The following is an 18,754-nucleotide window of genomic DNA, read 5'->3' as shown; positions in this document are numbered from 1 at the left end:
ATTAATTAATGCTTTTGTAGTTTTCGTTGTGAGTTTAGTTAAACTAATCTCAACAGATTAAATCTTACTGTATATAGTGTTGATGGCTTATACATATTTAGCACATTTTCTCAGGTCATAAGCAATGTTAATGTTTGAAAATAAACACGGTCTTCAATCATTTGTGGTTTTTGTGAATATTCTTAAAACTCAAAGTTAAAATAATAAATAATTGTTCATTGTATTTTGAAGCGTCTACAGCAGGGGTCACCAAACTTGTTCCTGGAGGGCCGGTGTCCAGCAGATTTTAGCTCCAACCCTAATCAAACACACCTGAAAAAGCTAATCAAGGTCTTACTAGGTATACTTGAAACATCCAGGCAGGTGTGTTGAGGCAAGGTGTACTAAACCCTGCAGGGACACCGGCCCTCCAGGAGCAGGATTAGTGACCCCTGGTCTACAGTAACTATATCATGCATGTTCATTACTACAATGTATTGTTTTTTTGTTCATATATTTATTTTTATTATATAAATATCGGTACTGATATAAGTCTGCTATCATCTCTGATGTGTTTTAGAGGATGGGACAAACTACCAGGACTTGTTGCATGAGATGACCGGCCAGAAAACTGTTCCTAATGTCTTCATCAACAAGAAACACATCGGAGGCTGTGACAACACCATGAAGGTTTGGGGTTTTCTTTCTGATTTCTACATTTGTGATTCAGTAATACTTGTTTGTCTAGGGATTTCATAGTTCAGGGGTTCTCAAACCATTTTACTTCGGGGCCCAGATCTTTTTCCGATCAATTTTTGAGGGCCTATCTGTCTGACATTTTCACTAAAATGTTTGTTTAAAATGCTCATTTAAACCTTTATTTATTAACAAATATACATATAAAAAAAAAAAAAAAAATATATATATATATATATATATATATATATATATATATATATATATATATATATATATATATATTTTTTTTTTATGTATATTTGTTAATAAATAAAGGTTTAAAATGCTAATTTAAACCTTTATTTATTAACAAATATACATATATAAAAAAAAAAATATATATATATATATATATATATATATATATATATATATATATTATACATTTGTTGTGCCTTCTTTTAATCTGCTTTTATAAGCATTTTATAAATATATATATATATATATATATATATATATATATATATATATATATATATATATATATATATATATATATATATATATATATATATATATATATATAATTTCCTTTACATTTAATTCTAAAACTAAAACTCGCATCCGTTATAAAGACTTACAGGTAATTATACAGCATAATTTTTATAATGATAATATCATGCCAAAAGGTTTTTCTAATGTATTTAGTGTTGTATTTAGTATGAAGTGTTATTTTCCCATTTCACAAAGCAGTTCTTGCTTGACTTCTAGAGGAGCTGAGGGTCATGAGTGACTGAGCTAGTACTGAACGCTCAGTTTCACCTACACGCCCTTTTAGTTGCTGAAGAAGTGTAAAGTTCATTATTATTATAGACAATTAACTTAATCTTAACTTATTCCAACATTTATGCAGGCCGAAAAGTAGGTATCTTATCCCATTTAATGAACAAAATTGCCCTTTATTCAGGTTGAGACTGTTCTATAAAGGGCAGTTTCACACTCAGCAGTTTCTTAAGCATTAGAGTGTCTAGATTTTTAAGGGTGTGGTTTTTACACTAATTCCAATGAAATCCTAATGTCTAATGTTAGATTGTTCTGTTGCTATTATTAATGTAATGCAATTTCTTATTATTTCCCTATTATTTTTTCTTGTTTTATTATTATTTTAATGTTTTTATTCATTTAAGGGTTTATCTTTGAGTGAATTTCCTGCACATACTGGTATTGTCAGCACTGGGAATTGCCATAGTAATGCAAGTAATCATAAGCAGCAGTATAAAGTAATCTAGCTGCATTTTTGTAACCGTTTATTTTAGTGTTACATGTCTCATTGTCTGAGACGTTACATGTTTGAATTGAGAATCATGCATATTTACATGCAGTAACCCCATACTTTAATCCTAACCTTTTATATTATATAGCAGGAGTACATGTATTGATGGTTATAAAGTTTTCCAATATGCTTTCGGGACTATAGTTTACTTAATCTGTTACTTTTAACTCATCTAATATGCATAAAATGAAATATATTAACCAGAATTCACCTACGCTATTTTTTTACCAGATAGTGGAGCCTTTTAGCTCTTCATTGTGTGCTAAAACGTGGCCAGTTTACTTGCTGAACGTGTTAGTTAGCTGATCAGAGAGCTGCTTATTAAAAACAGACACTGATCAGACGTTTCTATCAGTAATGCATGTGTCTGTAGATCTGTCAACTGTCTATAAAAGCCTTTGACAATGGCGTGTAAAGCAGCTCTGTGGGAAAGACCTTCAGTAATAGAGCTGAATAATGCACAAGCACCTCTTCATGATGGCTCTTATCAGCATGCTTTTTATGCTGCTGATGATTGGTTTGTTGTTGTGGTAACAGGCACACAAAGATGGCGTCCTGCAGAAGCTGTTGGGCGAAGGGAGTGAAGTGTACGATTATGACCTCATCGTCATCGGCGGTGGATCAGGTGGTCTGGCCTGTTCAAAGGTGAGTTCGGTTTCAAAGAGGTTAAAAGATCCTTCACTTATGAAGCTGCTTAAATACTGCATGTGTGTGTGTTGGGTTAATTCAGGTCATTCGGGACATTTCACATTCTCAATCGCAAACTGGGGCTCGGGTTACATGGATTTGCCCTGTTTAATGTTCATGTCACAGCTTTAATGTATGTGTATGTAGGATTTGTATACAAGCAAGAACTTGGCGAAATGGCTATTTCAAATGGCTGTTTCACTTGCTGTCTCAAGTATTTTTGTTGTCAAAGTAAGTTGTTTTTACGAGAAGCTCATGTTACATGATTTTAAGGCTAATTTATACCCAATTTTGACCAATATTTGAGAAGATAAGCTCATGTTACATGATTTTAAGGCTAATTTATACCCAATTTTACCAATATTTGAGAAGATAAGCTCATGTTACATGATTTTAAGGCTAATTTATACCCAATTTTAACAATATTTGAGGAGATAAGCCCATGTTACACTATTTTAAGGCTTATTTATACCCAATTTGACCAATATTTGAGAAGATAAGTTCATGTTACATGATTTTAAAGCTAATTTATACCACATTTTACAAATATTTAAGAAGATAAGCTCATGTTACATGATTTTAAGGCTAATTTATACCACATTTTACCAATATTTGAGAAGGTAAGCTCATGTTACATGATTTTAAGGCTAATTTATACCACATTTTACCAATATTTGAGAAGATAAGCTCATGTTTCATGATTTTAAGGCTAATTTATACCCAATTTGACCAATATTTGAGAAGATAAGCTCATGTTACATGATTTTAAGGCTAATTTATACCACATTTTACCAATATTTGAGAAGATAAGCTCATGTTACATGATTTTAAGGCTAATTTATACCACATTTTACCAATATTTGAGAAGATAAGCTCATGTTACATGATTTTAAGGCTAATTTATACCACATTTTACCAATATTTGAGAAGATAAGCTCATGTTACATGATTTTAAGGCTAGGGATGCAATGATTATAGATTTTGGTTGTATGGTTATAGTCTGAGGAATAAACATGGTTTCACAGTTATCACGTTTATTATGCATTCATTAATTTCAAAACACTACTGATTTAGAAAATCACATGGAAACTCCTATTTTAAAGTGTTATTTATTGCTGCTCAGTAACCAAAAAATACAGCACAAAGTAATGATAAAACAAAAAATAGTGCCTCCATTAGAAATAACAAACTTGCACTATATAAACTGCCCCTAGTCAATAGCCTCAGCCATAGTTAATCCAGTGTGTGTAGTTATTAGTCTTGGTCTTGGAATTTTAAACTAGTGCACATTTGGCATAACTTAGTTGCAGCAGTTTTTCGATTAGCTTTACGGTTAATTGACCATGACAAATTATACTGCACTTAATAATAAATAATCATTGCATCCCTAGCTAGGACACGGTGTTGTTCAAGCCAGATTTCTACTGACATTTACAGATAAACACATCCAAAACGTTTAATTACTGTTTTTATCCTGATTATTAACTTTGGCTATGTCAGTACTTCCACAATGTCCAATGAACAAACACCAAAATGGTGCTATTTGGGTTCTCGTTTAGATATAAAAAAATTTTTAAAAGGTGGAGAAACTATTTGTGGATGTTTGTTGTCAACGTCTCTGTCTGTGTACATGTTTTTTGGAAAAATGTATTGGATGTATTGCCTTAGTTTTGGGCACTTGGGCTGTGTAGAAAGTCGGCATGGGTCGGCATTTTCAGTATGAAAACCTTGGATGAAAATATCAGTTTCATGGTATCATGGTATTGTGATCACTGCTCTAAAATATGTTGTTTAAATGTCTGGGTAAAAAACAACAACATTTTTACCCACTACACTATAAATTTATTTTAAGAAACATTTAAATTTTGGCACAGTAGCTTTTGATGTAGAGGTTTTCAGCTAGAGATACTGTTACCCTAAAAAACTAAATAAAATTGTTATAAATGCATAAACAAAAATAAAATAACTTAAATGTACCGTAGGAATGTATAACATTTGAAAAAGTTAAGGTTTTAAAACCACCAAAACTTCAAACCGTGGTTAACCTTGAAAACGGTTATCGCATAGTAGAAAGCCACTGGAATGATAATCTTAATGTATTTTTATGTTTGTGATGTGCTAAAATTTTAATATGTATTTTTTTAAGGTGGTGTGTGTTTTTGTTTAATGATTAGTTCACTTAAACTGTCGGGAGAGCTTGGCCAAATGAACACTGCGAAAAGAAAAAAAAAAGCATTTTCTATGTATTTTATATGGTTCACTGAACTGAATTATCTGTTGCACTATTTTTACATGATTCTCATTTGATGTTAAAGTTCCTGGGGATCTAATTTATAAAATTTGCATTGAAACCTTTCAAAATATTAACATACAGTAAAATTAATGCAATTCATTTCTTATTTAAACCACTTTTAAAAACATCACATAAACCATAACCATTAAGTCAATATTTAAGTTAAATATGTTTTGTTCGAGTTAACTTACAGCTGCACATGTTCCCTCATCAAGTTTTTTTATGGATCACAACTTAAACTTTCAGAAATCCCTGCTGTGTATATTTTGTTGCCACCAAAATTTAATAATCGCCCTATGCTGACTGCATATATAATTATAATAATAATACATGTTACTGATTTTTATCTGGAAAAAAGTAAGCCAAACTTTGATAACTCTAAGGTTTTGTGCACAAATGGTGTTTATTTATTTAATTTAGTTTTATTTTTGTAACATTTATCCCCTTCATGCCCAAACAGGAAGCAGCAACCTTGGGTAAAAAGGTGATGGTTCTGGATTATGTTGTTCCAACACCACAGGGCACAGCCTGGGGTGAGTATTCTACATTAAGGAATTCTAAAGTATGCAATTTAAGTATGTACTTAAGCCTGTCGCACTAATCAATATATGGACTTATCCTACAGTACATGGACATGACCTCAATTTTTGGTGATGCAATGTATAAATCGCCCGTACATTACCAAAAAAAAGCAATTCTAGCAACACCTTAAACAGATTGTGCAACATCTTTATCTCTTTATCTTGGAGGTGTCCGTGTCAGTATGGTTAAAAAAAAACACTTGTATTTACTATAATTTACTAGTGTATTTTCATGTGGGTGTCTGACAACTGAAAGTAGATCTGGTAAAAGATATCGCAGCCTCTGTTACTTTTTACTTGGGACCTTTTTTATTAACTATTATTATTATTTGTTTAGACGTACGTTTTCACATTCTGATTCCAATGCTTCATTATTAAATTGTTAAAGTGATTATACTTAATGCAAGAACACATTATATGAACCTTTCATTTATCATTCTGGCATTATATAATCAGTGCCATAAATGGTCTTAAAATGACAATAACATCGTTTATTACAATATATTCGGTGCAATATACCATACAACAAATAATAGATATCGTGACGGGCCTATATGTACTTGTAGAAAGGTCTCAATAAGTGGTCTCCTTCAGGTCTGGGCGGCACATGTGTGAATGTGGGCTGTATTCCTAAGAAACTGATGCACCAAACAGCACTGCTGGGCACAGCCATGGAGGACGCACGCAAGTTTGGATGGGAGTTCGCTGAACAGGGTGAGCCATAGATTCTACACTGCTATGAAGTTGCTGATGGTACATGTGTGAAGGAGATCTGTTGTTTGTTAAACTCTGCAAACCAGACTGTAGAGCCAGACAAGAATTGCATCACATGATTGAATGCACTGCAGATAGAAATGGCTTGAAGAAGTGCATGTCAGATTGAACTGCTATGAGTTTACAGCAGTAAGCAGTTGTTTATGATGCAATTGTGAGATTTCTGCTATGGAGACATCACTGTTGCAGATTGATTTCCTCTTTCCCTGTCAGAGTTTTATATATTTTTTGAGTGTAATCTTGCATTGCTTAATGTTGCTAAAGACTCTTATAGGAGTTCATATTTAGGTTACTTTATTTGTGTCAAAGCTAGATTTGTTTTGGAGTCCTCATCCATAACATGTAGCACACATAACATGTAACGCATAACTTTTTCTTCTTGCTCATGTAGATTCCTCAAGTTCAAAAATATGTTCTCATAAAATATTGCTCTTTATTAAAGTGACACACAACTGGGAAACAATGAAGACTGCAGTGAATAACTACATTGGGTCACTGAACTGGGGCTACAGGGTTTCCCTAAGGGACAAAAACGTCAACTATGTCAACGCCTATGCTGAGTTTGTGGAGCCGCACAAGATCAAGGCAAGTGTGCTCTGACCCAGCAAACCAGTTATACTGGATATTATATAATCTAATATATTCGTATGTTATAATATGTTCATAAGAGGCTTTCTGATTGCCAATGAGTTTGATTTAAAGCTAAATTGGACAGGAGAGATTCATTAAAAGCTGTTATATGTGGGGTTTTTTTCTGCTTTTGTTTTTAAGACTAAAATTAGTTAATTTTAGAGATGGCTGGAATGTAAAGACTAAGTATTGCTGTTTTTCAGCAATTCATGAACATGCAAAAGATGCTAATACTTGGTTTTTATGGGTGCTGTTTTTTTTTTTTTTTCTAAATGGTCACCTTTACAGATTTGCAGGTCTAGTCCACTAATAACCTAACGTTATTAATTGTTAATAGCCTGTTTACACCTATTTCACTCCACAAAAAATTGCTGCACTAAAGATAATATAACCTACATAAGAAATATATTTATAGTAGGGATGCCACGGTTCTCAATATAATATTGAACTGTTCGGTACAACCTCCACGGTTCAATATGCGCTTGTGAATTGCAGTTTTCTCGGTTTTGTGTTTAAATAATTTGTGCGTTTTTATATCTCCCCGAATTGACTGTGTGTGCCTGTAATGCTGCGTTCACACCAGATGCCGAATGCGCATCAAGCGCGAGTGATTTACATGTTAAGTTTATGCAAACACGCGAATAGACATCCTGCGGCGCGATACGCGCAATACACGCGTCAAATTGGGCGTTTGACGCGCGAATCACTCGAGTTCGAAAATCTGAACTTTAGTGGACATTCGCGCCGTGTATACCAATCAGGAGCTTGCTCTTGTGGGGGCGTGATTGTGACGTATCGACAGGTGTCGGTGTTCCGCGGGAAATGCTACAGCCTTCACCGACAACAGTTCATCAAACTCTGCTTGGCTCAGTCAGAAGCACCGCTGAAAACCTCCGTCATCCAGGTTCAGTTTCTGGAGGAGTTTATGAGCTCACAGAGCTGGATGCACCTCTAAAAGGATAGTGGACTCAGACACGACCCTAAACGTATCGACACTGTTTTTCAGCCTTCATAAAACACATAAACTACTGTTATTTTCTTCATAAAATCCATGTTAGCCATTTAGCAACGAAGCTACAGTTACCGGGCAGACAGAATCCCTGCCCATCATGCGAATCCGCGTCTGTTCTGAAGTGAATTTGAGGCGCGAATGAAGCTGGGTTTACAGACTACAGTCTCGCATTTTTTCAGCACTGAGATAATTAAGATGGTTTATTTATGTTTACTGAAGTACAAATATGTTTATTTGAAATGGCCAATTTATCTTTATTAGCTTCATGTATGTTTATTTTTAAAGTGTAGGACTTTGTGTTCCCCAGTTTGTACATGGGCTACCAGCAGCTGTGAGATTTCAGTGTTCATTTTTTATATACAATACACTAGGAACTACTGTACTTTTCTTGGCTTTTAAGTAAAACAAAATGAGTATTGCAATAAATCGTTTTTATTTTTTTCTCCTTAACCTCTTACTGTTCCTATTAAAAAAAAAAAAACGTGTCAAGCCATGAGAACCAAAAACTGTTTAAAAAAAAAACCAAGGTATGTATTGAACCGTGAGCTAACTGTATTGTTGCATCCCTAATTTATAGAACATCTTTTACAGAAAAGCATTTACAAAGTGATATCGGATCCGTTTTGTTGAAAAAAACAACAGATAAAACGGATGAAATATCACCTGTACAAATGCCACAAATTTACTAACAGCCAACCATAATAGTAATTAAAAGCTTGTATGAAAACATCATATGTGTTATAAAATATCAAATAAGTGTTTTAAATGGTTCAATAGAGCCCATAAAGTATATTTCTAAAAGTCATTTTAGTTCAATGTCTTTAAACGTTCCCTATAGTTTGTAACTATTTAATGTTGGCTAATTTACATAGATGAAGATTTCTGTCGGATGAAGTTTTCGATTGACAGATCTTTCTATTGTTCTGCATCGCTGTTTTAAATTTTAGAAACTGCTATGCATTATCTGATGTTTAATGCAGGTTTTTAAAATCTATATTTATTAAACTTCCTGAAATGAAATTATTATAATGTGAGACAAACTTGCTGTAAATTCATGTCCTAGTTTTAGTGGAATTCATTGAGGGATTTGACCGTGTGCTTGAGGATTTTAAGTGTAGGCTTTTGTATACACCACAAAGATTTATTTTATTTTTTTTTAGGTTTTAAGCTTTTCGACGCAACTTTCATTTTAAACAACATTTGAAATCAGTCATAATTACATGCATCTCCAGTCACAATATGCCTAAAGCTGCTGTTATTATTAATTTGCTCTTCTCAACAGGCCACAAACAAGCGTGGCAAAGAGACGTTCTACACCGCGGCTCAGTTTGTCCTGGCGACTGGAGAAAGGCCTCGTTACCTGGGCATCCCGGGAGACAAAGAGTTCTGCATCACCAGGTGAGCTGAAACTGAGCTCACCACGGTAAACCTCCTCTGGAGAGCCGGATAAATGCAGCTGGACCTCAGGGGGTCATTACTGCAGCTGTGCTGATTTATTTACAGGATTTATTGATTAAAGCTGATTCATTCTCACTCGCCAAGGGAACGAAAGCTTCCCCTGATCAGGGTTCGTACAGGTGCTGGAGATGCTTCAGCTTTAACTTTGTGTTTTCAAGATTGGGGAAGTGCTCAGTTTGTTGATAAAGTGCTTGAAAAATGTTATTTTGCTGCAATAATAATTGGTTACTATTGGTATTGCAGGGCTCGAAATTAACTTTCTTACTTGGTAGCACCGGTGCTCCCAACCTGAAAAATTTAGGAGCACCAGAAAAAATTTAGGAGCACCCTCCAAAAATGAATGATATATTTGACAAGTTGTATATTAAGGGATTTATTGTATTTGAAAACAACATCAACTGGGACTAACAAAACCCAGAAACAACTCTCTAACTAATGCTGTAATGACTTAATATTTGTGCAGTAATTCCAAAACAAATGTTGAATAATTATAAAATATTAATGATGATGATTATGACAATAATACTCATAATGAATTATATTTCTCATCATCATGCTGCCTCGAATGTGCTTTAATGTAAGTTATCCGCTATATAAAGTCCTGCTGTTACTTTATGAAAAATAAATTGATGGTTTGCATCAAACACAAATGAAGCATTGTAGTAAGAAATATTTATTTTGTACTGCTGTTTTTATATGCACGTCAATTTAATAAATAATAGTTCTGCTACAAAACAAACGAAATAATATAATAAATCATTAAATTCAATGCTGAAAGCTGCAAAGCAGTCATCAGTGATTAAATAGAAGAATAATCTACACCTTAAGAAAGAACGGACAGGTAAGGAAGAAAAGTCTCACTTATAAAAGTTTTGGTTTCGGTTTGTGTGGTTTTAATGCTCAGCCTCGTTACGCGCTGAATTACATTTGTCTGTGTTTGCGGAAAAGCATGCGAGTCAGCCGGCCCAATATATGAGGGGGGCAGAGCAGGATTCTCCCGATGACCACCGGCGTAATACTGTTCTCTGTTATAACCCGCATCAGTTTAAACTCAGTAAAGGCGAGCTTCTTTGGTGATGGTGTTTTAGTGGACATTTGCGCTGTTGCAGCCTGATCTCACGAGGAAACATATGAAAAAGTTACGAATTGCCGTGAGATTGTTTTGGCTGAACACGGTGCATGCAACGCATTGAGAGTCAGTGTACTTTTCACTCTTCAGCCGTTTGCATTCCCCGCGGTCACAAAAGCTCCCTCCCTGTCGACTGACAGCAGAAAGTCTTGAGTGATTGACAGCTAATATGAACCAATATAGCGGTTTTACCACCTGTTTAGAAAAAAACCAAAACCGGTCGCACTACAACCATTATATGCAGTCGCACGAATGCTCCCAATATATATTATGAGGTTGCATAGCTTAAATTTCGGGCGCATATAATTTCGAGCCCTGTATTGGTATTATCTATTATATAGGGATTATAGTTGTTTTTCTTTGCCAGCTCTTTTGATATTTAAAAAGATTTTCACACATGTACTTCCTTATTTAACCTCAAGTGTTTCCAAACCTTTAAGTTTCTTCTCTTGAACACCTAAAGAAGGCTTTTGAATAAAGCTTGTAATTATTGACTTCCTTAGTATTCGTTGTCCTTATTATGGAAGTAAATAATGACAATTTTAATTGTGAACTGTCTCTTTAACTGCTTCAGAATGTTTGCTACATTTGAGGAATGCATAATCCATCTCTGCTGTGTTTCTGTTGTTTTTCCCCACAGTGATGATCTGTTCTCTTTGCCCTACTGTCCTGGGAAGACTCTTGTGGTGGGAGCCTCTTATGTGGCTCTGGAGTGTGGTGGCTTTCTGGCTGGTTTGGGGCTGGATGTGACCATCATGGTTCGGTCTATTCTGCTGCGAGGCTTTGATCAGGACATGGCTGACCGTGCAGGAGAATACATGGAGACACACGGGGTCAAATTCCTCAGGAAGTTTGTTCCCACTAAGGTTGGTTCATGTGTGTGTGCTGTTAAACATTACTGAAATCTGAAATGATGTCTTATCTGTCGCTGATGTGGTTATGAAATGCTCCTGAGGAAGAGTATTATAATCATGGCCTCTTTACACATGCAGTTGATAAAGCATCAGTGATTTCAGGGTGTATTTTTCCACAGATCGAGCAGCTGGAAGCTGGAACTCCTGGCCGAATTAAAGTGACTGCTAAGTCAACAGAGAGTGAGGAAGTCTTTGAAGGAGAATACAACACTGTAAGCGTGATGCCAATGGGACGCAACATAAAACCATCCATAACATGTTTGTTTTGACACGTGCATGTACAATATAAATGCACACATAAATGCAAATATTTGAAAATGGTTACTTATATTTAGGTATAAATTATAATTTTGAATATCTATGCAACAAAGTTCAGTATAGTTGTCTGTAGCTATGTTTCTATCCACCTATTTTTATGTGCATTTTGCATATGCGCATAAAAAAAACGGTTGATGGAAACGCCATGATGCGCATACATTTTTTTAAATCTGCATAAACGTATGCGCATAATTGAGTAGGAGAAACGTTTTATTTGATAAGAAAAGATGTGCATAAACTACGATGGAAACACTTTTACCACACAAATTTCAGCATGCGCATTAAAAAAGGTCATGTGATTGTGTCATAAGAGATTTCTTACTGTTGATATTTGGTGCCAGCTAATCAAGAAGTGGCAATTTTGTTCGCTTTGACTTGTTAGATGGAAACGCTGCTTTATTCCCACGTCTTTTATGCGATAATCCAGCTTTGCACATAGTTCATTTGCATTTTTCGATGGAAACATAACTTGTGTCTCTTATTTTATATATATATATATATATATATATATATATATATATATATATATATATATATATATATATATATATATATATATATATATATATATATATTTTTTTTTATTTATTTATTTATTTATATATATATATATATATATATATATATATTTATTTATATATATATATATATATATATATATATATATATATATATATATATATATATATATATATATATATATATATATATATATATATATTTATTTATATATATATATATATATATATATATATATATATATATATATATATATATATATATATATATATATATATATATATATATTTAGTTAGATTGTGCCATCTGTCATGTAAATTAAGGTTATCACCAGAACTGTAGAAACTGTATTAATGTTTATTAAAAAAAAAAAGCACAATATTGAGATCGAATCTGTGTCAGTCAATACTCCGAATTTTTGGCATCAGAATTGGATCAGTTCCAAAAAAATGGTATCTGTGCATCCCTATTAGTTAATGAAAATTTAATATTTATTGATCGTTAATGTTAACTTACAGTGCATTCGCTGATATTACCAAGCACGAATTTGGATTTTAATAATGCATTAATAGATGTTAAACTCTGAGTAATAAATGCTGCGTAGGTGTTGTTCATTATTAGATCATTTTAGCATTACTAATGAAACCTTATTGTGAGGTGAGACCATTGAAGCTAAAAAGTACTGTCTATTTATTGTGAAAGTACAGCGTCTTGTCCAAAGTTGATGTGGTTTCTCAGTAGTCAAACAGCCTGCTTGGAAGTCACCGGGAAACCATTGAGAAAAAAACTGCACTTCCAGCACTAATGTCAAGTGTTTTTGTTAATGCATCAGTGTGAACATTGAGCTGATCTCTGTACAGTTATTTAAGAGTGTGAGGCTGGTCTGCTGCTAATGATGAATGTTTGTTATTTCCTTTAACAATAGGCACTGTCACATTCCTTTAATAATGTGTTTTTGTGTGTGTTTATTTTAGGTGTTGATAGCAGTGGGCCGTGACGCCTGTACAGGAAAGATCGGTCTGGACAAGGCGGGAGTTAAAATCAATGAGAAGTATGTGCCGCTGTTATGAATGGTTGGTCATTTGTCCTCTCAGCCCAACCTGTAAACTCTAAACAAAGTCCTTGTTGTCAGGGAAGCACTGAGTGGGCGTGGCCAGAGTGAGTAGTGGAGGCAGTGTCACAGTGAATCAGCACTATTTAGTTCTGGGAAATGTCCAAGAATTGACCAGAATAAAGTGCAGTGTGCTCTTTCTGGATGAATTAAGAAAAGCATTTCCATTGAGTAGTGTGTGATGGGTTGTATTAATGCACTCAATGACTCCTCCTGAAGGATTAGTGCAGCACAGAGCTTTTAGATCTGTTCTGAGCAGTCATATGACCCACACACACACACACATGAGTATGATGCACAGCTCTTTTACGGCTCTCTTGTATGAGTAGCTCGCTGATCTTTATGACTCAAGTGCTTTAAATTGAATTGCTCATGCTGACTTGACTTGCTCAATCAGTTCTGATGTACATCGTGTTTCGAAAAGCATCAGAGGCTTGCCAAATATACTAGAGGATTATTGTGCATTTATTGCAGTAGTTCTTAAGCTGTGAGTCTTGTCTTAGTAAGTAAGACAAGTAAACTAGTAAAAGTTTGCTAGTGTAATGTGGCTGTTACATTTTAAGTGTTTTATTTTTATTACTTTCTGGTCACAAATGCAGCAGGGAATTGTCTTGGTTATATTTGTGATTTTGAGACGCACTGATTTTTAGTTATTAAATAATAATAGGAGACATGAATATAGATAGAAACAGACTCAGATCAAGCATTATGAAATGAGTGAGTGAGTTTTAATGATCATATTTCACATTGTTTAAATCTTGAATTGCAGTACATTTTAATGTGTCAACCGTTCACACTCAGCTGCTGCTTATTATTATCATTAGTATTGTTGTTATTAGTGTGAAAGTTAGTTAGTTTGTGGTATTCTGATGTTCATATTTACATGAATATCATAATTTTATTATAGATTATTTATGTATTAGTTAAATGCATTTATTCTCAGTACTGGGTTGTGGCTTTAAGAGCATCCGCTGCATAAAACATATGCTGGAATAGTTGCCAGTTCATTCCACTGTGGCGACCTCAAGGCAAAGGAAAAAAAAAATTTAATTAATTAAATGCATTCGTTTTCTTCTCTTTATAGGTTTCCACACACTCACTTAACACACTTTTGCATGCCTCTGTTTTAAGTCTTCAGTCCAAAAGTCTGTGTCTGCTTTACAAAGTTATTCATAATCTTCTGTTTCTCTGTGCAGGAACGGGAAGATTCCAGTGAATGATGAAGAGCAAACCAACGTTCCTCACATCTATGCCATTGGAGACATTCTGGAGGGAAAGTGGGAGCTCACGCCGGTGGCCATACAGGCTGGTAAACTGCTGGCCCGCAGACTGTACGCCGGAGCAACCATGAAGGTGAGGAGACGTTCTGAACACAGTTGATGTTGACTAAGCAGAGCCGGGCAGAGTGTGTGCACAGCAATGGGATTGATGTGGAATGTTTTAGGCAGTATTTAATTAATTAATTTATTATTTATTTTGCTTTTATTTAATTTTTTAAAGGTTTTTTTATTATTTTAGTTATTTAATAATTTTTTTATTATTATTTTAGTTAATTAGTTTATCATTTAGTTATTTTTACTTTTATTTTAGTTAATTAATTTGTTTTTATTTATTTATTTACTTTATTAATTATTTATTTTTATAATTTATTATTATTTTAGTTTTTATTATTTTTTTTTGTTTATTTATTTGTTGTTTTAATATTTTAGTTGTTTTATTTATTTATTTTAAATGATTTGTTTATTTATCTGTTATTATTTTAGTTATTACTTTTATTTTTAAATGTTATTATTTTTATTTATTTTTTAAATGATGCATCTCCAATTAGATGCTCTTGTTTGGTAAACAGCAAGCTTTTTATTCTATATACTGAAACATAGAAAGCATTACTTTACTGTATTGTAAATAAATCATAAACATTTCCATATTTCTGTGCAGAATATTGTAAAAAATAAAAAAAAATCTGGATTTATGCAGAATGTCTTAGGGAGTATAGTAACTAAACTTAAAATATGAAATAAAAAAATAATAACTTGAGGTTTACAATGCAAATCCACTTAGATTCACTTGTTTTTAGTAAACAAAAGTTTCTTTATATAATATATCTACTGAGACAGAAATTTTAACTTTACAAACTGTATTCTAAATGTATAATATAAACAATATAATGGTTAACTGTATAATATTCATGTGCAGTTTTCGTGTGGGCCTGGTTATAAGCAGTAGATGATGTTTTCTCTTTCTTGTGCTGTCCAGTGTGATTATGTGAACGTCCCCACCACTGTCTTCACTCCTATGGAATACGGCAGCTGTGGACACCCAGAGGAAAAGGCCATCCAGATGTACGGACAGGAAAACCTTGAGGTGTGTGTGGGTTTACTCGGGCTTTAAAGGCCATATTTGCACATTTACACCTGGTCACTTCAATTTTCTAATGGTGTAGCTTTGTGGTCTTGAAATGGTTTCTTATATAATATATCTACTGAAAGACCGAAAATATTACTGTGCAAACCGTATTGTAAATAAATTATATAAACATTTGTCAATAATATTACTGTAATTTTTTATATATATATATATATATATATATATATATATATATATATATATATATATATATATATATATATATATATATATATATTTATATTTATATTTATATTTATATATGTGTGTGTGTGTGTGTGTGTGTGTGTGTGTGTGTGTGTGTGTGTGTATGTGTGTGTGTGTGTGTGTATATATTTATATATATATATATATATATATATATATATATATATATATATATATATATATATATATATATATATATATTTTAGTTTTTATTTACTGACATTTAGAGTTAGTGATAAACAAATAGATTAAGTGATGGGCCAATAATTATAATATTTATGAAAGTGAAATATGCAAGTAATGTAACTATAAGTAGGTCCAGACAGAATGTGTCTGTATAGCAATCTAATCTTTGAATGTTTTTTTTTTATTATATTTTTTATACAATCTACTGAAAGGCCTATTATACAAAATGAAATGCACAGGTGTAAATGCTCTCCAGAATGCATTTGAGAGCAATATAAATCCAAATGCTAATTGAGAAGATGTTCAGAGATGCATTCTAGATGAACTGGACCGGTCTAAATGCATATTGTGGTTGAAACCACAGGTTTAAATTTTACTCTTCCCAAAAAATGTAAAAAGGTAAGCATGTGAGGGTGTTATAGGCAATATGACATAGTGGATATGACAACTGCTGTCCCCTTTAATAATGTGTGCTGGTAATGAGTGTTTTTAATGATGTGCTGGTAATGATTGTGTCTTCATCTCTGCAGGTTTATCACAGTCTGTTCTGGCCTCTGGAGTTTACCGTTCCCGGACGGGACAATAACAAGTGCTACGCCAAGATCATCTGCAATAAACTGGACAATGTAAGACACTCGCGAGTATTCAGTTTGATCAGATTCTCACAGTCAGGATTATACGCTACACTACACTTATACAGTATAATGTACAGCATTTGAACCAACAATCCAGAATGCTCTATTGTGACCTTAATTCTTAGAAATCATTTTTAGTCATTGAAATTTTGCAGTGCAGTACAGATATTAAGAAGGGATGCAATTAGCCAATTTCACTATGAACCGCGCTTTAATTCGCATTAAGCGACTGATTCACATAAACATATGTTGCATGAATGAATTGGATTTGTTTCCGTCTGTGTGCAGCTGCGTGTGATTGGCTTCCACTATCTGGGTCCTAATGCTGGCGAGGTCACGCAGGGATTCGGAGCTGCTATGAAGTGTGGAATAACCAAAGATCAGCTGGACAACACCATCGGCATTCACCCCACCTGTGCTGAGGTGCGTTTGTCATTGATATAGCACTTGATCCTGTTTATGGTTCATGCTTTCACTGCACAGGTCAAAGTTTGGAAAAAACTTAATTACAAGAAACAGTAATAATAGTCTAATTAAGACTATTTCTACTAATTTAAGGAGTTAGGGTTTATAAGTGGGTTTATTAATTGTTCTTTGTGTTGGAGACAGTTAAAAAGAGCATCCTTTTTTATTATTATTATTATTATTATTATTTGAATATGACCACAAGTTTCAAAGACAATGATGGTGTATAAATGTAAGGCTGCAGAATTGACAACTTTTAAACGTAATTAAAAAGTGTTAATCATGAGATCATCATATTAATGCGTGCAGGAGACTATACACATTATCGACTGCATAAAATAAATACGTCAAATAAAATAATATATTTATTTTTAAATTAATGGCAACAGTAAAATTAATGCATCAAATAAAATAAATAAATAAATGTATTATAAAAAATAAATTGCTCGTTTGTTGTAGACAACCTTAAATACATTAAATATAATAAAAAATAAATCGCACTTTTATTATAGACAACACAAAATAAATAAATACATCAAACAAAATAATAAAAATTAATTGCACAATATTATAGACATTAAATAAAATGCATAAAATAAAAAATATATAAAAAAATAAATTACACATTAATTATAAACAACATAAAATAAATAAATACATCAAACAAAATAATAAAAAATTGCACAATTATAAAAAAAAGTTAAATAAAAAATACATAAAATAAAATAAATATCTAATAAAAATAGAATATTTATTAGACAACATTAAATAAAGTAAATAAATTAAATAAGTTGCACATTATTGTAGACAACATTAAATAAGTCAAATAATGAATAAATATTTAAATAAAATAAGTTAATACATAAAAATTAAATAATAATAAATAAATTTATAATAAAAATGAATTGCACATTTATTGTTGACATTAAATAAAATAAATGTATAAAAAATAATTTGCACTATCGACTGCAAAAAATAAACAAAATAATAAATAAATGAATATATAATAAAAATAATGCACATTATCAACAACATTAAATAAATATAAGTAAAATAAACAAATGCATCAAATAAAATAATGAATATATAATAAAAAATTTATTATTGTGCATTATTATCGACAACATTAAAAATTATATAAATAAAATAAAAAATAAATGTATAATTACAAAATAAAATATATAAATTATAATTTTTTTATTTAATTTTATTTTTTTATTTTGTCTTTTTTTATTTGTATTTTCTGATTTATTATTGCCTCGTGACTAAACAAAGAGCTGAAACTTCACACACACGCTTGAGACATCAGAGACTTAACATTTTGCATCTTGTATAAAGGGCCATATTAGGTTCACTTTATGCACTGTTTGAAGTTAAAGGGGGATTTTACAAGTTCACTCGGCTCATCACCGGTGAGTGACTTTGGTATGAATGCTGAT

The 18,754-nt window shown here is 32.5% G+C and overlaps 1 protein-coding gene across 1 annotated transcript in view; it reads left to right on the top strand.

The window, feature by feature from the left end:
* Positions 1–18,754, top strand: part of txnrd3 (thioredoxin reductase 3) — a 56,550-nt gene that overhangs the window by 36,284 nt on the left and 1,512 nt on the right. The window contains 13 exon segments of the mRNA NM_183072.2: positions 560–669; positions 2,528–2,635; positions 5,431–5,503; positions 6,146–6,265; positions 6,768–6,910; positions 9,250–9,365; positions 11,195–11,420; positions 11,588–11,680; positions 13,280–13,356; positions 14,613–14,769; positions 15,673–15,780; positions 16,746–16,841; positions 17,139–17,273. Coding sequence (NP_898895.2) covers positions 560–669; positions 2,528–2,635; positions 5,431–5,503; positions 6,146–6,265; positions 6,768–6,910; positions 9,250–9,365; positions 11,195–11,420; positions 11,588–11,680; positions 13,280–13,356; positions 14,613–14,769; positions 15,673–15,780; positions 16,746–16,841; positions 17,139–17,273 — 1,562 coding nt within the window.

The sequence above is a fragment of the Danio rerio genome, chromosome 6 (genome assembly GCF_052040795.2).
Source record: "Danio rerio strain M-AB ecotype USA chromosome 6, GRCz13ab, whole genome shotgun sequence".
Lineage (NCBI taxonomy): Eukaryota > Metazoa > Chordata > Actinopteri > Cypriniformes > Danionidae > Danio > Danio rerio.
This window is presented reverse-complemented; position numbering and strand designations above follow the sequence as displayed.